The sequence below is a fragment of the Zosterops lateralis genome, assembly GCF_965231275.1.
Source record: "Zosterops lateralis genome assembly, chromosome: 3".
Classification (NCBI taxonomy): Eukaryota; Metazoa; Chordata; class Aves; order Passeriformes; family Zosteropidae; genus Zosterops; species Zosterops lateralis.
In genome coordinates this window covers 88,929,535-88,951,858 of record NC_139764.1, presented here as the reverse complement: position 1 = coordinate 88,951,858, position 22,324 = coordinate 88,929,535, and the positions used below count along the sequence as shown (strand labels likewise).

The window sequence follows — 22,324 nt, the reverse complement described above, 5'->3', positions numbered from 1 at the left end:
TAATAAAAAATGTGATCTTGTACATTTCTGTTTCTTAGCTCTCCTATGGATGTTTGAAAACTGACTGACCTTCAACTCTAAAAGATTTATGGCAGGTTAGATGTAAAATTTCTAGGTTCTAGATCTGAAGAAACAGAAATTTTAAAATATATACTTGAAATTATTTCTATTCTTAACTCCAGAGCAACAATGTCACCATTTCTAGCAATGTGGGAAATTCTGCCAACAGGTACATACTGTGGAGCCCCCTATGACCATACCAATTTTCTGGAACTCTATTTAAGCACATTAAACAACTAAAATTTTTATTATTCATACATATAGAAGTACATGGACTTTACCAAAATTTTGTTTCCCATTACTCATTTTATGGAGTGTTTAATGTAACCTTTTTATCTTTTTCCATCCTGTGTTCTCACATATAATTTTTTTGGAAGACAGTTAAACTTCAGTAAAGATTCTGAACCCAATGCATAAAAATCCAATTTTAATCACTGAAATATCTGTATTATAAATTAGAATTCTAAAAGGCTGAGATTTATTGCAACAATTGTAAGTGGAACCAGTAGCTTTCTCAGTAATCCTAACTCTATGAAACTTCTTTTGCAAGTGAAAAAGCAAATCAACAAGATTTTATTACTGGATTATCAAATGGTTGTCTTCTTAATTACTTCTAGTCATCTCTTCAGGCAATAGAGGTTGTTGAGAAAGAATTTTAAAAAATAGCTAATACTTAATAATAAGGAGCAACTTGTGCCAGAAGCATCAACATCTGCCATAAAGAGCACTTACTTTAAATAGCTGCAAACTCTTCTTCATCTCTTCTATATCATTAGTATTCATAGTGAAGTCATTCATGATTTTATTGTTCTCTGTGATCCAGTCTGAAAATCTCTCCAGCTGGTTTAAAAGTTGCTGGTGTAATCCTGCAAGCTTAGACTAGAAAGGGAAGTTGTATATTTATTTATATTCCTGGAGCTTAGTCACATTTTCTACCACATTAAATTGAATAATCTTATATATTTATAATAAGATAAAATAAAGAAAAGCCAAATTCTTTTATTTAAGACCAATTACCTTAAAGAAAATCAAGGTAAAAACATACCATTTCCAAGTCAACAGCGCAGACTATTTGTTTTGCTCTTTTTGAAGATCTATCACAGACCACCAAAAATGCTTCCTGCAAAGAGTCATAGCTTATCTTTAGCTCTTTAAGTTTTTCTTCTGGAATATCCCTGTTACAAGACTTTAATAATTCTTCTGCCAACTTCATGTCCTTTTTTAGGATAATTGCAAAGGTGGCCAGTCCTGATTCAAATGTCTACAAAGAGAATATATTAAAAATGCATTATTACAAGGAAAAATGTTTAAATCTGAATTGCTTTAATTACATTTTATATCTCTCTTTTAACCCAAGAGTTATTTCTAGCACCCATCACTGAAATACAAGCATAAAGAATACTTTACTTACCTCTAGCTGTTCCAGTTCAGGTTTTAGTATTTCCAGGCTGCTACTAATGGGCTGCTGTTTATCTAGGTAGTTTTTCATATCTTGAAGCACTGCCAAATGCTCTCGCATTTTCTCTGTCAACTTTAAACATTGCTGTACTCCATCAAACTGAAAATGAGTTTTAAAAATAAGGAAAGATTTTCCAAACTGACTTGAAAATTAGTAATAAAAGGCCTTGGGTTTATTCTGATTTATTTTTTAATTATAATCTAATTTTTCAACCATTTTTCTAGTTCAATTTTTCTCTCCAGCACTCAAAAAGATCCATGCAATTCCATTAACACAGGACACTGAGCACATATTCTTGTAACTTACCATGCCAGTGGGGGTGTCTCCTATGACTGCTTCTTTTGTTTTCAAAACAGGCTCAGTCAAGCCTTTGGACAGGCTTTCTGTCTTCCCATGTTCCTGATAACTTTTCCAAGTAGTAGTTGTGTTATCTTCCAATGTTTTCCCTTCATCAGTTTCTGATCCAAGCTCTCGTTGTTCTGTTAAGGAAAGAGAATAAAGCCCATCTCCTTTGCCTTTACCCTCATGCTCTGTGGTGGTACCAGCAACCTGTGAGCTCATAAGCAAACCATTTATCAGCTCCTCTAACTTGCTTGTATTTTCATCCCCAAGAGAGATTTGAAAAATTTCCAGAAGTTCAGTGCTGGTAATCTTGGGAACAGGAGCTTTCATGTCTGTTTCACTTTTTCTTTCATCTGGATCAGCTGCCTTTTGCTTGCAGGATTCCTGCTTCAGAATATCATGAAGAAGATCAGGACTTCTGCAATCAGGCCAAAGCAATGAAGGAGAGTCACTGTCCTTGGGCTCTGTACACAGCGTGGTGACCATTAATGCAGTTCTAACAGCATTGCTTATTTGCTTCACATTTGACCCACTAGACATTTCATTCACAAGCTGGGTGCTTCTAACCATCTTAAGTAAATTTTGCATTAAAGTTCTGGTATCAGAGTAACTTAGGGGCTCACCTTCCTGTTTGCAGTAAACATGTGCCATTTTCAATTTCCTTTGTAACAAATTCTGTAAGTCTTCCATTAATGTGTCAGACACATCTGCTGATTGTGAAATACCTTCCTTTACTTGAAAATCTTTGCAGGGACCCAATTCTTTTTGCAATGACTCCATGGACATTTGTTTTTTGAAGCCATTTCCAAGGGAGGAAGTCTCACTGACCATGACATTTTCTCCCTTTGTGTTTTTCAGCATCTCATGTTCATTCTGGTCACTGTAATTCAACTTAGTCCCTATGCTACTCAGAATTGCAGAAGAAACATCAGTGATATGTCTCCCAGTAGGCTGGGCATCCTCAATACTTCCTAAAGCATCTGGTTTTGTGGGAGAAATTCCACTATCATTGCTGCTTTTGTTTTCTGGAATGTCTTTAAGAACACTGTCAGTATTTTGACAGATAAGTCTACCTGTTTCTTTAGTTATGATAATCTCCTTTGGTTTCACTGTATCAAGTGGGGGAAAAGAGTAAGCGTCAAATTCACTTGAATTAGTTTCTTCCATATTCAGCAGAAAGTCCTTTTCATTCCATAAACCCTTTTCCCCTCTTTCCATGTCCACAAAACAGAATTCAGTTTTATTGAATTGTGAATGGTCACCTTCTTTTATGCATGTTGTATGTTGTTTTAAAGAAGCAGAAATGTTAACATCTCTCTTAAATTCATTTGATCTTGAACCTTGAATGTCAAGAAAAGCTTGATCAACATATACTTTTTCTTTAGTTGCAACAGGAGTTTCTCTAGCAGCTTTAATTACTGTTGCATCAAATATTTCCCCAAGGTTTTCCATCTGAATGGGACTATTACTTAGCCCCATGATATCACATTCCTCCATAATATTTACTCTATTTTTATTTTCTGTAAAAATTTCAAAATCTCTTTCTATTTGACCATGCTCCAAACTGGTGACTGGATGTATTGGGTCTCTAAGTGAGCTATTATCACTCGCACAAGGGGTATTAAGGAATTTATTGTCCAATTGGGATGAACTTTCCTTTAGTTGTTCCATATAATTTAATACTTTTTCCTCTGTAAGTAGTGCCTCACTCTGTCTTTGTCCATGATTTGAATCTAACATTTGCATGGTATTATTGTCATTATTCACACTATCACTAAAGCATTCCGAGAGAAGCAAATTTGTCCAGGTATTTTGGTCATCATCAGTAGCTTGCTGTAGGCAAGGTGTCACACTGATGTCAGATTCCACAGTACCATGAAGAAGCTGAGAACCTGAAATCCTGAACTGTCTTTCATTATTCTCTTCACTCTTAATGGACATCCATTTATTGTCAAAGGTATTTTCAGACTGAATAGGTTCCGTAGTATCTTGTAGCATGTGTTCACTTTTGACAAAAGTCCCATATTCACCTTCTGTTTCCTGCTGCTTGCCTCCTTCAATGGCACATGAAAGACCAACACATCTTTCTTCAGAAATATTTGACATTGATTCACATATTACTGAGGATAGTTTTCTATTTTCATGGTTAGACTGGAATTGCAAAGTATATCCTGTCTTGTGGTCTAAAGAATAGCAGCAGTCATCAATTTTCTGATTGTTTTCATTACTCCTTTCTACATCTACAGAAATTAACAGCTGATCACCTTTACTTATACATTGATGATGTGAATAAAAAATATCCATTTCATCTTCACTGTCAGAATCAGTGTCAGAGTCATCATAACTGTCATAATCCTCCTCATAATCTTCCCCCTCCTGTGTACCTTCAGATTCCTCCTCACACAGGTCACCTTCTGCTTTCATTTCAACTTCCTCATTCTTGTCTTGCACATCTGTTTCATACATATTCCTTAAACAGCTCACGCCTCCTTCCTTTCTTCCTTCACTCTCACCAGTAACTGGTAACTCTTGCTCCTTCTCTCTGAAACTCCCTATTCTTTCCCTTTCCTCAGGGATTTTTTCCATAGTTTTGGCATATGCAGAAGCTATAGTTATGCTCTCAGGTTGCCCTTTTGCATTTACATGAACATTCTCTCCAGCCTTAGCTACAAGTTCTTGAAAAGAGCTGATCTCTTCTCTTACAATTATTCGACCACCTCTCTCCTCCAGAAAACCTAATGGAACTGATCTTCCAGCCAGTTTTGGCTCTGGTGAATCATCATTCCCCAACTGCAAGGTATCAAAACCCTCATCACCTTGAGAAGTGTCAGTGGAATCATCATCATCATCCATTTGTGGAGTATCATAGACGTCGCTGTCATCCTCATCTCCCTGTGGTGTTTCATAGGCATCATCATCACCGTCATCCAACTGAGAGCTGTCCTCTTCAGAGGCCACCTCACCACATTCATGCTGCAAGCAGTTACTCTCAAGCTGTGGGATGCCATCACCCCCCTCTATGGATGAGTCAGAACTACTGTCACACGGCAGTAACTGGTGGAATATATGATCACTTTCTTCTACTGTCAGTGTTTGTGCTTTGCTGTTACTGTCCCTCAGAGGTAATCCATCGTGTATGACAGTATCACTACCCAAAGAAAGCCTATGGTGCATGTCTATGCTGTCTTCTAGACACAGTTTATTCTGAAAATCAGTACACTCCTCCAGGGATGGCCTTCCATGGATATAAAGACAGTCCTCTAGGGATGGACCTGCATATTCCTGTGGAAGTTGCGCACCATATCTATTGTCTTCAAACTTTAGTGTGACACCACACTGACTAACCAATTCTTCTGGAAGTGTACATTCAGTGTCTGCACTGATGGATGAACCGAGACTTCTCTGAAAATTATCTTTCTTGCTGTTATCCAGTACCGTTCTGCTACATTCAGCTTGAAATATGTGAGGCCCATATCCTGTGCACCTTTCCAGCTCCCTCCATGTTTCGTTATCTGACAAATCATTCACACTCATGGAATTTTGTAATGTTTTATTATTCATGTTTTCATTATCCAGATGGTCTCCCACACAAATCTCTTCTTTTGCAGTTTGTGCTAAAAGTCTTGTATTTGAGTCATTTGGAAGATATCCTTCAATGTTTCCTGAATTTGTCTGCTGACTGTTATGCTTACAGAGTTCTGTCCACTCAGAAACCTCAAAAAAACCTCTGAGTTCATTTGTCTTCATGGGATTTTGAGTGCTGCTTACTACATTTTTGAGTTCTGCAGGGACAGTTAACAGCATTTCCTGTGTAAATTCTGACTGCTCAGTGCCAAGAGTATTGCAAACATCTGGCCTGGACACATGGAGATCTTGTGAAGATACATAATTCCCAAAATCATCAAACTGATTACATTTCCTGCTATCACAAGAATTCTCAGCACTTGAAAGATCACCCTGAACATTGTCTGCTGACTTTAGGTGAATTCCTTTTGAGCTTACATATTTGTTACTATACTCCATATCTGACACACCGGCATTGTACCCAGCACTATCACCTTCCAGCAACATACTGATGACTTCTTGCAGTTGTCCATCATATAACAAAAGTCTCTGTCCAGTGTTTGCATCCATATAACTATTTACCATCAGGTAAGACATGAATAGTTTCTTAGCTTGATCTAGATTATGACATACAGGGTCTTCTGTGCCAGAATCTTCATGCTCCCCCTCACAGTCATGAAATACAGATGGCAGAAATTCGTAAGTTGATAACCATTTTGCAGCATTTTTATAAGAGGACTTTAATTCTTCTACATTTGGCATTTTATCAGGTAAAGTCACATTGGTCAAAACAGATAAAGTATTACTGTCTATTATCCCTGATTCTGCAGCCTTGTCAAGACTGATTATTTCACAAGTTTCTGGAATGTAAAGTGCAGCTATTTTCTTTCTATCATTCAGTATTTTGAATGCCAGCTCATTTGTAATCATATCTTGGTGCAAAGAGGTTGATACTGGGAATATTTCACCAGTGTGAGGCCAAATTAGTCCCACAAAGCCTCTCTGTGCCTCTAATACCAGCAGAGCACTCGTGGATGATATTAAGTTGCATTGCACAGCTTCATCGACAGTCAAGCGTTGCCCTGAATTTTGACAAAGGATTCCACCAGTGTGAACCTGATGTGTGAGGATCCCACAAGCAGTGTCCTGATCTATCATCCCTTGTCCCATGGCCTCTTCCACAGTAATTCGTTTCCCTGAGTCAGGGTCAATGATGCCTCCAGACATTAACTGAGCACCCAGTAGCCTGAACATTGTTTCCTTGTCAATGAGCCCTTCATGGGCTGCCCTCAAAATCGTTACCCTCCTTCCACATTTGAACACAATTCTCCCTTTCTCTTGTGGTTTCACAGGTAGCAGTCTTAACCCTGTTGGTTCATGTATTATGCTTCTATGAAGCATCTGTTCAAGGGAAATTTTCTCAGCACAGTTGGGGTCTATGAGATCTTTACACGTATCTTGTCTTTCCAGGAGTTTTGAATATAATGTTGGAGAAATGAGATTTCTCTGGAAAGCATTCTGCAAAGACAACTTTTCTCCAGTAGATGGCAAAATCAAATACCCACTTGAAAGCTGATTCCCAAGAATTTTAACAGCCAGAGGTTCTGAAATCAGACCTTGTTCTAAAGCTGAAACAACTGGAATATTTGCTAATGATGATTCTGACATCAGCTTCTTTGCATTACTTAATTCTTGCAGCTGCAACAGAATCTGCTCATCGATTAAGGCATAGGCTTTAGCTTCTTCCAAATCATAACACACTCCTAATTCAGGAGAAACTATTCCAGAAAGAATTAGCTGATTCTCAAGCAATCTAATTCCAGTATCATAGTCAAGAAAACCTCTTAAAATAGACTGAAAGACTGAAAGGACTTCTCCAGTTGTTTGGTCAATAACACCAGCAATGACTTTATTCACCTAAAAGGGAATATAAAAGAAAAGCTATCATCATTTTTTTTGACTATATGCTTAAAATTTTCTTTTGATTTTGAATGCATGAGAAGCATAAAAACACGTACTTACCAGGCTGGAGGAATGTTGTGAATGTTAGCAGCTCAAATGCGCAAGTGATCTATGTCAGTCATTCAACAGCACACGATGTGATAAAAGATTTTAAACCAACATGCATCTGTGAATTGAAAACCTATGCTTTGCATACATAAATAGGGTTAGTGAAAGACAATAGAAGAAATGATTGCAGAAAAGGCAAATAGGACATATACCTGAAAGTCACATTTTCATGCCATAAATGTCTGTGAAAGGTTAGAATATTTGGAAACAGTATGTGATTCACCACAACCATGCTATTCATGTTTACAGCATACAGCATTTCTGTATATACACTCAACAATATGGAATCAGATACTCTAGCACCAAATATTGCATTTAGTTTGCATGGAAAGCATGAAGTCAGTTTGGCAACATTATTTGAACTCATTACACAGACTCTGCCTCTGTATGTGTATGAGAATACTTCCTCCATATTTAAGACTAATATCCATAAATATATTCACAGTGTCTCAGAGCTAATTGTATTATGTCCTCCCATCTTCATACCCAGAATAATTTTAAGAAAAACTGAAAGTAGATGATTTCTAGGATATTTCTGAGTGGTATATGGGAGAGATTAACATGTTATTTTATGGTATCATTTTTGCAGCAGAAACACAGACTTATCTAGCAGTCAAAGAATGGCTTTTAAGAGAAGAGTTAAGAGATGAAGGATTTGCTTGTCTTTCTTCATGCAAGGCACACATTATTAAGACTTTTCACAAAAGAAGTCTGATGAATAGAATGCTCATGTGTACAGGAAAGGACACATACAGTATTTCACAGCAAATACACAACACCTTCAGTCAATTAAATATCAGGTTACTTCCACACACTGTTAATTGCACCTTCTTCTTTTGCTGATCATGTGTGGTTTGAAAACCATGCAGTAAATCTCAATAGAAACTGAAATCTAAGTCTGAATCTCATTACCTTTCCTTCCATTTTTTCATCTCCCAGATGTGCTTCCTGCAGCTGCTTCAAAGCTTCATTGGATAATAAGCTGTAGCTTTCCTGCAGGGATCTAACTTGCTTTTCCATTTCATGTCTCTCTTCATCCGTCATTCTATTATGAAAAAAAAATGGAAAAAGGAGATCTCTGGGTAATTTGTAACTAGTTGGGAGTGATCTGCCTACCTTTACTTAAAAATGGGGAGCAGAAATTAGTACAAGTAATCTGGAAAAAATACAGCCTAATTACAAAGTTGTTCAAGAAAGCTACAGTCTGATTGCAGTTATTAGGAAAAGAAGCATTTAACCTTTGCATGGGCCCTTGCCTACTGATTCCAGTCAAGACAGGTAACATAACTAGCAAGGAGTCATGAGATATCTCAGCTATTTAGTAACTTACACTGTCTGTTTTCAGACACAGATGAAACAATCTTGTGATAGATAGCTCAATACTAATTTACTACAAATCCGTTCATTATTTTGATTTCAAATGAAAATTTAAATATCTAATATTTTTAAGATGACCAGGGGTATACAAACCAAGCCAAATTCTTGAAATTAACAAAATTGCATCAAGCTTCATGAAATGGGAAGACAAAAAACTCTCAAATTGTACCTGAAATGCAATTAGAACTAAAAGGATATGATTTTTTTTAAGCATACAATATGTATTGATTAAATTAATTTACATTATTTGAAAAATAAAAAATGGCATACTTGTCACTGTGCTTAGCTAAAAATGACTGAGTAGTCTGCAGAGCTTCAGCTATTTGTTCTTTCTTGGTTGACATTTCATGAAGAGATATCTGAAAAATAAATAACCTGTGTTCAAGACTTAATAATGTACATAAATAAACAAAAACAAACAAAACCACACAAACAAAACCTTATTTGTAGCTGTTTATTGACTAATCTCAATAATATAGGAGCTTGATTTTTTTTATTTATTGGAATTGTATCATTTACATATGAGTATGTCATCGTGATATGCCTCATGATTAAGCAATCTGTTTATAGAAAACTATTGGGCAAAACAAATAGAATATTTCAAAACGTAATTCGATGGAAAATCAAACCAATCATTTAAAATCACTTATTATAGCTGGCACAGTTTATAGCAGCTTTATAAAAGTTGTACACAATAGTCACGTTTAAGAAGTTGCTCACCAAAATGAGAGGCAACAAATTTTTTAAAAAATATTATCAGAAGACCACAAGCCTTCATGAAATTCAATAACAGAGACAAATGCAACATGAGTCACCTGGAAAATGAATTAATAATTAATATTCTCCACACTATCATTTCTGTGTCATTCCCACTTAAGGAGTTTTTCTGGTAGAGGAACTTGTGGGAAATTCATCTTCTAACTTTTCTGAGAAACTCTCCCTCCTCAAAGAAAAGCACTCCTTTTGGATAAATAAAGGCAAATTATCAAAAGGGAGTTCTGCAAACCAGAGATATTTTCAACATAGGTGTTAGGTCTCAAACAAGGTGCTTGGGCCCTTCATTCACCTGGGTCTGGACACAACCAATCTGACCTCGTATGCACCATATCAAAGGAACCAAGAAGTCTCCCTTTGCAACCACCACCAGCAAGCCACAATCTCATCACTTGTACTGCTTGCACAGGAACTGGATGCAATATGCAGGAAGATGAGGTGAGCAGGCTGAAGTAGCAGATGGGGTCACAAGATCCACCTCACTCAGGGAACCAGTGTCACTGTGGCTGCTGCGTGCCCCTGTCACTACTGGCATCAGCTTCTCTTCCCAGTACCTGTCTACATCCCATAGCAACCCCAATCCTCTGTGTGAAATGTATTTCAGCTGACATTAGCTATGAAATCACCAGTTTCTACGTGTTTTTACATAACTTGTCAAGGGATCACTGCTAATCAGTGGAGACACAAACCCAGACACCTCTGCAAGGTGCAGCTACCTTGCCAGGCCATTTCACAAGGGAAGCAAAGGCCCACAGGAAGCAAAGACAGCCAACTCACTGGGGGCTCAGGCCAGAGGGGATGACACCCACAGTTGCTACGGTAAGCTGAAATGTCCTAAGGAGTTGAGTGCTGGCCCAGCACTGATAAAGGTTTGCAGTGTAGTCATTAACAAGGGCAGAAGAGGACCACAACTGAATGCTTTTGCAAATCCTGATTTTAACTACTAGCAATTTACCAACTAATATGTTCAAATCAGTACCAGCTTACTTCTTTTTGTGTAGGGACAAACTCAGAACTAGCACTAGTCCTCTCTGAACAAGCTACATGATGGAAAAGTGGTCATCAGGACCACCAACCTTCCCAACAGCAAGCTGGATTTATGCACATCTGGTCCAGTGGGCTCTGGCACCAGGAATCATCACCAAAATAAAAACATAGGAACAGGATGCCAAGAGGGCCAAAATCATGTTTGCATGATGACACATCCAGTGCTGTACTGAGTGATGTGGACAAGACACTGCTCTGTCCCTGTGCTGCTCAGTGTGCAGGTAAGACTTTACCTACTAAAACTTTTTAGGTGTAACTACACTATTTCATGGGGCAAGTCCAGCAGAGGAGGTCCTAGAAATTACAGGAAACTTCACAGATGGACATTTATGGTCAGAGTTACAACTGTACACAGTGACAATGTCCTGTTAAATACAAAGGCATCAAGATGGGCCACTCCAACAGCCTGTGGACTAGTGTGATAACACAGAGGCCTCAGTCAACATCTGCTGTATTTCCTAGGACAGCAGTTTTGACTATCCCTTAAGAGGACCCCTCAGATTACCTTTTCAAAAGCAAATAAATAAAAACTTGGCCCTCAGGTCCCTCCTACCAACTTTCGCCTTCCTGGTGCCCAAAATGCCATCCTGACAGGATGCACTCTCCCTCTACAAAGGCTGAGATATGGTGTGCAGGGTCCAGTTTCTCTAAACTGACATTATGCAGTGTCAGAATATGTCACATGCTAGGTCTGTGAAAAGCAGTGAGAGCTTCTTGAGTAATATGCTTGTGTCCCTAAACATTGATGTTTATTTACCCAACTCTCTACTCACAACTAAATGTGAAATTATGTCCTGAGGAAAATGTGGATAGTGATTTGTAGGGGGGACAAAAAGTATTTATGAATTATTTTGGAATTGTAATCCATGCAAAAACTTAAAAAGAGGAAGTGGTGCTTTGTGAAAAGACATCTGTATACCTGCTGCTTAGGTAAATCTGTCTTTTCAGCCTTTTCTCCTTCTTCTTTGCTGAGTGTCTTGCTGAGGTTTGACACCCATTTCAGTAAATCCCCAGCTTTCTCAACATGTTCCTTCTTTTCCTCTTCCATTGATTTCTGATGAGTGCCATGAATTGTAAAGAAACATGTAAATGTAAATTGTTGAAATATGTAACATTAATGTCTGTAGAAACACAATTCTATGACAATGTCATTATTATCACCACATAAATATAAAATTATTTCTTTTTTATTTACCACCACATGCATTCCTATGACATTTGATGTAGGACCAAAAATTACACATAATTATAAACAATAACAAAAAAAAATACCTCAAGTGGTTTTTAATTATGATAAAGGTGCTTATTCATATACACTTACAATCATTATAAAATGATTGATAGCAAGAAAAAGCATAGCTTCCCAGCCATTACTCAGCAGATAAAATCTAAAAAGCATTTGCATATAAAGTATCTTTGAATTGCTGCCTTTGCATTACCCTCAGATAAGGATATGTACCACTAGTATAGCATAACAGTGTTTTGCACATTATGCACATGGATTACCAAATTACAATTAGGAAGAATACATTGCTTTTATGTCTACGGAAACAAGAAAAAAATAAAAGTAAAATACTGAGACATTTAATCTTTATCTGCACAGGAAAACATGCTCCTAACATAAAATCTGTTAGGTAGACATTTATCAATACTGAGAAAACCTCTTTAAGCCCTTCCATGTACCATAAGTAAAAATGAAAACATTTCATTTCAATGGATTTTTAAAAAAATTGATATGTGATTGTAACTCATTTGCCTACTAGAGCAGAAAACAATTCTAAGAAAAAAAATAACATTAAGTAAGAGAAAAACTCAGGACAGGAAATACAACTTTTTGGTGTAAGCAGCCCATTAAAATTAATGAAACTCCAGTGTGAGAAAAAGTACTGATGCATGTGTGCTTACTGCACTGCAGATTTAATCCTTGTATAAGGATTTTTATTTTTATATTTCATCCTTTTATTGCCACTCTTGTAAAACAAATGGTATCTGCAGACTGATTTGTAATTTTACTTTAAGTAACAGGCCACAGAAATACTACACTGTGTTCACTCACAAACTGGGCAATCCCTTTCAGTCTTTAATGTAAGAATATGATTCTTGTCTCACATAAATATACCCACTTTGGACTAATGTTAACTTCACCAACTCCAGTACAATTTCTCACTTACACTACCTACAAGTAAAGTAACGACAGACAAGGTCTTCAGGTAAAGACACATAGATTGCATTCTGAAATTATGAATCTGCCTATTATAAATTTCAGTTTTGCAATAAGTAAAATTTAATTCCCGTTTTGATGGTTTATGCTAATTAGTTGTTCATAACAATTAGTTTTACAGAAACTAATTAATGCTAGAAAACACTACTTATGATTTTCCATAAAGGCCATCACAGTTATTTTCCTTAACTTTAACAGGTTTTAAAGCAGAGCCCAAAATGAGTACTAACATGTTTTGTCCACTATGAATTATAGTAAAGACTGGAAATTCCTGTTTTCATGGGCTGAGCTGCTTCTAACAACCGCAGCCCAGTGTGGCAATCAAAAACAGCTCTATCTAAAGCTTCTTTGTAAGTTATCTTCTTCTTAGTTTTGGGGCATGTTAAAACTTTAATGTGCAATTTTTCATCCTTCATCTTTGTAGCTGTGATAGCATCAACAATACCCTTCTTAATTGCATCTTCCATTGTTAATCTGGAATGAGATTTTGGATCTATCAGGCCACCAGTCAAGTACTGATACTCCAGGCAGCGCATGCCCATTTCTTTGTCTATGGCACTTAAATGCACAGCTTCAACAGCTGACATAACAGTGTTCCTCACAGGATGAATGATCCCAGTAAAGATCAGCTCACACTGCTGGATTTGCTTGGCACAACCATCATCAATTAACTCTCTCTGCAAAGCTTCTGAAACACTGTATTTTTTCCCAGTAAATGGATCAATTACACCGCCTGTACTAACCTGAGCTTCAAGACATCGGAGGGCAGTAACTCTGTCTACCAAATTTTTGCGTGAGGCTTTCAAGACTGGAATTCTTTCATTGGTTTCAGAAAGCCAGAACCCAGCAATAGGACTGTTTAAATCTTTATTTGGCTGTGAACTGCTAACTAAAATATCACCAAACTCATTAATTGTGATGAGGCCCTCCTTATATTTGTTGATTAATGCTCTGTCTATTCTACCCTGATTCAAGGTCTCCTCAATATTAAACTGTACACCCGTTTTAAGATCTGTAAGCAAAAGAAAAGAATTTCCATCAGAGTCAAAGCATGTAGACTCTTTCCAATCAAATTCCTGCTTTGAAAGCTCAAGATATGTAGCTTTATCAATATAATTTTTTTTATAAGCCTCATATGAAGTCATTTCTGTTCCTGTGTCAACATTTATTACAGAAGTTTTATGACTTTTCTCTGCTGATGGGCTGCTTATTTTCCTTTCACCAACTGGAAGCACAAAGCATTTACTGCTTACACTGAACAAACACATTTTCAGCAACTCACAGTAGTACATAGCTTTCCTGTTATTTGGATTGTGGAAACATTTTGCATTACTTGAAGGTTCATGCAAAAATTTAAAAATTGTGTTATTAAGCAAGCCAAGCTGCACAGCGGCTTCTGGAGGTACACGAACACTTCTTACAGGATCAATAACCCCCCCACAAGCAATCTGAGCCTCAAGGATATTTTTACCTTTTTGTCTTTCTAAAAGTTGAGCTTCCACAGCCTGAAATACAGACAGCACTTTCCCAGAAAAGTAATAACCCAAAACAGCTTTCTCTGCTTCAAACAGTCTACTCTTGAATTCGCTATCAGCAAGCCCTCTAAGAACTGAATCATCAACAGAGAATTTCTGACCTGTTGTGGGATCAATAATGAAACCAGTAGCTGCTTGGGCCTCTAAAAATGCTAAGGCTAGTGCTTTTCCTATGATTTTTCTCTTTGCTGCTAAAGCAAAAGAGAGTATCTCCTTGCTGGATTCAAGGTACAGCCCAGCTATAGCTGTAGGTTTAGTTAAAAATTTTTCAAGACTTTTCTGAACCTCATCAATAGTTTTCTGCCCTGAAATGAGCTGCTCAACAGTGAGCCTGTCTAAAAGTTTAACTTCAGTCAACTGCCTGGCAGTTACATCATGTCGGAGACCTTGAAATTTAATAGCATCATATTCCTCTGTAAAATATTCCAGCTGAGTAGCATCATCAACAGTTCTCAAAACCTCTTCTCCTAAGAAAGAGCTCATCTTTGCAAAGTCTTCTTTCCTAAACCCTTCGGAAGTTTTGTATCCCTGAAACATTCTCTCTTCATTACCAAAAGTCTTGTTATTTTCTTGGTTTAATGTTGTGACTTCAACATGCATGTCATAGTGCTTGTTCTTCACTATCTGCAAATAGGAAGTTTTTGACACAGTGAGAAATACAACTGCAAAGTATCCTGCAAATAATTCACTCCTAAATCCATCACCAAAGAAACCAAAGGAAGAACTTGAATACAAGTCAGAAAGGAGAACTGCTACTAGGATTGGTGAGCAGATATATGAAGAGCTTGAGTTTTGAAGAGCATTTAACATTTCAAATATTTATTAAGTAACAGGAATATGACTAGACCAAACATCGGTAATTGTTGTTTGTTACTTTATGAGCTTACTGCTGTTAATCAAAGCTTACTTTGACCAATAAAGATACAACAGTGTATGTGAATTTCTATTTTCAATACAAATTTTTAAAATAATCTTTCTTAGACATTAACAAGCCTGAAAGTAAGGTCTAATATAAAGCTTTTTGTGTTATGTAAGACAGAAGGGGCTCCCTTCACCAAGGTAGGAACATAAGAAATATTAAAGAGAATAGTAATACAGAATAACCAAAACCAACCAACCAAATGGACTAGTAAAAGGCACCGTTAGGAAGGCAAAACCTCACAAAACGTAGTGTGTACCTCCAAGGGATGCAGTTTTACCACTCCTAATTCATGTTTTGTGTCTTCTCCATGTCTAATGGTCTGTCTGGAACTGTGTAGGTCCCTGTTTCTCAGTGTGTCCCTTTCAGATGTTCCAGAGATTTGGCTTGTTTTATCGAAAGTTATCTGGAACTGTGTACTCATCTGCGAAACAAACTCTGTAAAAGACTGGGAACTTGAATCTTCTGATTGGTTTATGCTTGACATCTCGAACTGCACCTCTCTCGGTATTGTATCATCAGCACTCATGTACAACGTATTTTCTTCTATTTGATCAGATTTAAAACCTGATCTTTCCTGTTTCTGCCTTAACAAAGGTGATCTTGGTTTTGTACGTGGAGGAAGCTGTTCAAATTCTTTAGCTGCAGTCTCCCTCAGGTAATTCAAATCATTCCCTCTTCTCTCACAGCTCAATTTAAATCCAGAATCTTGGAGCTTATTATTTTGCTGAACTTCATTCTGAAAGGAAAGAAACCTGTGTTCACTCTCCCTGACCTGCAGATCCATCTTCTGTTTCAAGCTCTCAACCATGCGCTTCTGTGCTTCCAATTCTTCCTCGAGTTTCCTGCACTTTCGGTTATAGTCCATTTCAGCCTGCTTCCCTTGCTGTAGTTGTTCATGACATTTTTTAAGCCTTTCTTGCAGATCTTCCATTTGCCTCTTGTATAACATGATGTTTTCCTCAGCCATATGCTTTTCTTGCTGAAGAGCAACACATTCTAGTTTTATACCAGATATGTCCTTTTCTGTGATGCTATGGGATTCCAGTAATTTTTCAACTTTTTTCCTAAATTCCTCTGCAGAGTGTTTAAATTTGATGGATTCTTCTTGAAACAGAATCATCTTCTTGCGTGCCATCTGTTCATCCAGAGTCTTCTGATGGAGTTCATCCTGCAATTTTTTTAATTTGCTACTGAGTTCTTGTATATGAGCTTGTTGTAGGGCTATCTTCTGCTCATTCATTCTCTTTTCCACAGTTAGAGCATTCATCTGAGCATTTAAATTTTTAACTTCCCGGTCAATGCTAAGGGTGGAAGCATTTTGTTTATCACATTTTTGTTTATAGTCACTAGCTAAGTCTTTTGTTTTTGCAAGATCAACTTCTAGGCTTTTGATTTTACATATAAATTCTTGCTCAATTATTGTTTGTTTGTGCAATTGTTCATTTGTTGTACGCAACTGTTCTTTGAAATCATCTGCTAGGGCTTTCAATGCATCATTTTTTCTCTGAATATTATCTTTTTCCAAAGTCATCTTTTCTGATTCAGACTGAATTTGCTTCATCATTAGTTTTGTTTCAGTGTTCCATTTAGTAAGGTTTTCTATCTGTTGTTTCAATGTTTCTGACACCTGATTGCTTCTGGTTAATTCATTCTTCAGCATCTGAATTTCATGCTGGTTTTCTTTCTCTACTTTTGTTTTTTGAAGCAACTCTTCTTTAATTTTCTTATATTGGTCTTGAAGATTATTTGCTTCTCCTTTGCATGACTGTGTTCTGTGTTCAGCTGCCAGCTTCTCTTTTTGAAGGGAACTGATTTGTGAATTTAAATGTTTGATAGTGATTTCAGTTTTTGTCTGTGATCTGGTTAATTCCTCTATTTCTCTTTTCAGCTGTGTCTTTTCTTGCTGAACAGATTTCAGGTCCTCCTGATAGTTCATCTTAAGTTTTTTAAGATCCGTATTTTCTTGCATCACCTCTTCGGCTTTATCTGTGGTTCTCTGTAGCTGCCTGTCCAGTTCTTTCAACTGTTGCAAATATCCCTGCTCTACTTGGTCTTTTTCCTCCAACTTAATTTTTAGGGATTTAAGTTCACTGTTGACTTTATCTAGTTTTTCCTTTAATAAACGAGACTTTTCTTCTGTGGATGATTTTTGAAGCTCAATTTCATTCAGTTCATACTTCAGGTCTTTAATAGTTTTATCTGCTTTTTTGTTAGCAAGGGTCAACTCATCTATCTTTTGTTTAAGCTCTTCTACCTTTTTGGCTTCTAGTTTCTTCTGGAAACTTGTAATTTCAGAATCAATCCTGCACTGGCTGCCTTGCCCAGCTGTGAAAGTTGGCAGGGAAGTTTCTCTAGTTACAGAGAATGTGCCTTCAACAACCTTCCTTCTGCATTCAGTTCTCTCTCTTTCTTGAAGCTTTATTTCTGATAGGTTCCCTTGAAAGTCAAGGTCTTGTTTCATTTGCTTGATGAGCTTCATAAGTTTCTCTTCTCCATCTGTTTTTTTCTTCAGTTCCTGCATCAAGGATATTTTTTGTTTCTCTAAATCATGAAGATTAGTATCTTTTCTTTTTAGAAGCTCTTCAAGATTTCTTCTGGTGAAGGTGCTTTCTTCTATTTGATTTTGAAAAGCACGGAGGTTTTCTTCCAGTATACTTCTTTGAGTCTCTGCCTGAAAAATGAACTGCCTTACACACTGCAACTCCTGTTCTGCATCTGCTTTCTCTCTCTCAATGCTTTCTAGATCTATACGACACTGCTTTGCCTCTTGCTCAGCCTTGGTCTTCTGAAGACGGATCTCCTCCATGTCCTTTTGCTGCTTCTTCCGCTCTTTTTCTGCAGCTTCTCTCACTTTAGGGAGCTCCTGTTCCACTTGGATTTTTTGTTTCTTCATATTCTCCAACATCTCCTCAAGTGTTTTTACCTTTACCATGAGTTTTTTATTCTCATCAGCTGTGCTATTTTGCTGTGCCTTTAGATCTGAATATGCCTGACGTGCAGATGCTTCCTTATTTTTTAAAATCTGTAAAAGAATAAGATAAGTTGGAATGCATTTTTTGTAATACAGCATGTGGAACATATCAGGATCTTAGAGAAGCAGAAGGGAAAATACTTACTCATGTATATATGGTATGTCCAGAAAGCAGGATGAGCAGTTCCCACCACCATCACCTTCTCTTGAAGGCTTCAGGAAGTTACCATTAGCCAAATATGAAACCCTTGACAAAGACATCCACAAAGCGAAGAAGTCCTGAAGCCCCTCACTTCAGTCAGATGCCTCTTAGCAGAAAGCAACACCAAACAGCTCTGGCCTTCTCTCCAAAGAAAGAGGTAGAGCAAACAATGACCCAAACACAGTATGCAAGAATTCCCAAGGAGAAAGTGGCCTACCATTTCTCCATCAGTTCAGCAGGAACTGGAAGAAGGATTTAAGCTTGCAAGCACAAATGACACAAGAAAAGTGTGGAAATCCCCTCCAGGAAAAGAAACAGTATCTTAGAGCCAAGATGGAGCAGCTCCAGAAAGAGCAGTTATCCAAAGCTCTGTGCTCCAGTGTGCTCCCCAGTCCCAGTGTCCCCACTGGCTCAGCTGGGGGACCAGCAAGAGCACAGCTGTTCTGCAGTGTAGACACAGAAGTGTAAACATGGTAATTAGGAAAATCCTAATGAAAACCAGTTGGCTGGTAGTCTCCATATATTGGCAGATCCAGAGCAAGTCTTTTAAGCAAGAAGTGTAATAAGCAGTAGTAATATGGTCGAAACTATACATACCTTGTCTTCATTAGCACCATTGTGGTGCTAAGTTACCAAATGTGAGCTAACATGAAATAAGAACACACCTATATTCCTATGATCATACAAACAGGGCATGAAGGGTAACGACAGCAACGCTTTCAAACAAACCAACTGTTGGGTTACTTAAAATTTACTAGATTTACTTGATTTTTCATATGATATCTGAGACATTTCTTAAAAGGCTAATGCAAAGGCAGCTTCTTAAGTTCCTTTCCATATTTCCCTGTATTATAATTTTGAACAGTCCCCAATTGAAACAAAGTATTTAAATTGATTTGTTATCAGATCTTTTATACTCACACAAACACAAAACCTAATGTATTATGCTTGAAAAAGAATGAAAAATACAGATTCATTAACAAACTGTATCTTCTTAGATTTCATTTTTCTAGTCAACATGCTGAGCATCAGTTGGGTGGAGAAAAGGATGGCAAATATCAACACAAAATAAACATAAAAATTAATTTCTAAGAACTTAAAAACCTTAAGCATCTCAAAATGCACAGTAATTGATATATGATTATCATATTCATTGTTTAAATTATGTTCAATCAATCTTAGATCACTTGACCTTGACACACTTTGTGATTCAAATGTTGATTTGCATTGATTTAGAATCATTCTTAGATTAACTCTTCCATTTGCATTGCCTAAAAACTCTGGTACCTTAATAATAGTTGTGCTCCTTTTCTCTTCATTATCTTTGTCCCTCTTTTTGTGCTTTTCTTTTTTTTCAAATGAGGCTTTTATGTCTACTTTTTCACCAACTGTTTTCTGGAGTTCAGTGGTTTTTCCAGGGAACTTTGTGTGATTATCCTCCTCTCTACTGTCTGCTTCTGAAACTAGCAATAAATCTTTGCATTTCTGACCCTGTTCTAGCCTGTCTTCTCCACTCTGCTTCTTCCCACTTCTATTTATGTTGTCCAAACCATAAGTGTTACCCTGTGGTATTTTCTTCACACTTACTTTGTCATAGTGACTTAAAGGCTTTTTTGCTACTTCATGTTCTGATAATGGAAAATAATCCTCTCCTCCAGAAAAAACTCCTGAGAGACCTGAGTTTGCATTTACATCACCAGTATTTTCTAACAATTCTGTACATAAATGTTGATCATTCTGCACTGGTGATACTTGAAAATCTAATGGATAGGATTTAGAGACTTTTGCTGCACAGTGACTCTCTGAAATATTTCCTGAAGAAACTGCCAAAATTTCTCGCTCTGTATTCTTGGCTTTATTTAAATTTATATTTGGTTTTTCTAGGATTTCATTTTCTACTAGGAAGTAATCTTTATCCAGAGATGCTTTCTGCAGTTTGTCAGTATTCCTTTCAAGATGGCAGAAAACACCTGGATTGCTTATAGATTGCAAATTTAACTTTGTTTTTTCACTTCCGTTGTGCACTGCCAGCTCCCCAAACAAGGATGCAACTTTCTCTAAAGATGTTGCATCTGTTGTACCTGAAGGAGAATCACCTTTTTCACCACACACTTGAAACTCTCTGTCTTCATATTCTAAAGAACTATGACTTTTGCTTTCTGGAAAGCAATGCTCTTTATGCTGACACTGAAAATCAGTTCTCTGTGAAAAATGTTGCAGTTTGTAAGGGCTGATACCCAGGGCCTGCTTTGCACTTTTTGGAGTTACTTCAGCTTTCTTGGTTGTTAGGTCAAAATCAGTTCCTGATTGCATCTCACAGTCTTCCTTTGTTGAAACATCACTCCCTGCCTTTCTTGATATTTTTTTTCCTGTGGTTTTGTGTATTATTTCCACTTTGGGCAACTTTGTTGATTTCTTCTCTGTTTTCTGTCTCTCTCCATTAGCAATTTGCTCATTTAACATGTCACCAGGATCATTGTTCACACTCACACAGATTTCAGTTGAAACAAAACAAACTTTTCTGCCATTTTTTTCTTCTTTACTTTGATTACTGAAACCCATTAAACTCTCCTGCTCTGTATGTAGCTTACTATCTCTGTTGCCACTAATCCTACTTTCTTGACCACTGAAATTGAGAAGTTGCTTAAATGTTCTATCAGTTTTGATTTTATCATATCTGTCCACATTTAGTTTTCTTCTGTTCATTTCTGGTTTATTTTCTGTGTATTCAGGTTTACTGGAAGAGTTCTGGTTTTGCAAATATTCCACATCCACCATGCTTTCATTAGGTTTCTTTTCTTCTCTCAATTCAAGATCTTCATTACATCCCAAATGTTGAAAGACTTCAGCTGACTTCACAGGTTGCTGGAGTTGATCCTCTTCTAGTAAACTCTGAGCATGACAGCACATGGATTACACTGAGATATGATAAGAAGTACCTTATTTTTTTCTTATTCTCTGTTTTCTTAATGACACTACTGAGAGGAAGAAAGACTGGCATAAAAAAAAATCTTGGAACAATCACAGACTTCAGGGGTCTGTGAAGAATTTTTCTTTTCAGAAGAAAAAAACTCATTCCTCTTTTGAAAAAGATTATTCTTTTTCTGATTTGCTACCCTGATTAAAGAGAAAATACCCATTATACTCTTTTGAGACTGGAAACCTGCTTAGGTTACCCTCAAAGAAGCTACCAAAGATTTAGAAGGCTGACAGGGTGTAGAGGAGAACGGAAGATAGGAGGTATTTAATTTTTAAAAAAAGCAATCCTGGAGACTCAGAGCAGACTGACACTATATTTTGAAAGATTCCACTTGTTCTTGAAGAATGTGAAGTCTATCGACATTCACAGATCCTTGTTCTCTGACTGACTTTTTATCCTTGATGCCATTATCATATTAGTCATACTAAATCCTCAGTTATAATGCCTACTTATCAAAAAACATAATGTATTTCCATCAGTTTGCTCCACCACTCCCTGATGCCCTAAGATACATGCTGTTGTTAGTGTTGGTTCAGTGGTATCCAATGGCAAAAAAACCAATAAAGACAAAATCAGCCCCAGAATTATGTAACATTCATTCAAGAACTGTTTTTTTCTTTAACAATAACATGAAAATTTATACCCATACGGTAGTGTTCCCCAATTTTATCCAATTTATAGAGTTTATACTAAGACAATGTAGTCCTTAAAGAATGACTATGTAATCTCTTTCTGAGAGACAGTTTTCAAAAGAAAGTGAAAAATTTAGAAGTTTTTTTTCTCAATTATTTGGAAGGTTC

General features: G+C 37.0%; 2 protein-coding genes across 11 annotated transcripts in view; both read right to left on the bottom strand.

Annotated features, from left to right (window-relative positions):
• DST (dystonin) overlaps positions 1 to 22,324 on the bottom strand; it is a gene marked incomplete at its 5' end in the record, with an annotated part of 251,197 nt that overhangs the window by 101,386 nt on the left and 127,487 nt on the right. For 6 of the 10 annotated variants that reach the window (XM_083857741.1, XM_083857740.1, XM_083857738.1 and 3 more), the window contains 4 exons: positions 8,408 to 8,540; positions 9,143 to 9,231; positions 11,613 to 11,747; positions 19,832 to 21,436. In XM_083857741.1, the coding sequence (XP_083713867.1) occupies positions 8,408 to 8,540; positions 9,143 to 9,231; positions 11,613 to 11,747; positions 19,832 to 21,436 (1,962 nt within the window). The remainder of the gene's footprint in view (positions 1 to 8,407; positions 8,541 to 9,142; positions 9,232 to 11,612; positions 11,748 to 19,831; positions 21,437 to 22,324) is intronic. The other 4 variants (XM_083857745.1, XM_083857739.1, XM_083857746.1 and 1 more) reach the window with 1 other exon arrangement.
• On the bottom strand, positions 12,062 to 19,564 carry LOC310906699 (uncharacterized protein; the record flags this gene model as incomplete). The annotated part of the gene is made up of 3 exons (XM_083856150.1): positions 12,062 to 15,073; positions 15,628 to 18,393; positions 19,514 to 19,564. The coding sequence occupies 3 exons, from the start codon at positions 19,562 to 19,564 to the stop codon at positions 13,157 to 13,159; spliced, it is 4,734 nt and encodes a 1,577-aa protein (XP_083712276.1). The 3' UTR covers positions 12,062 to 13,156.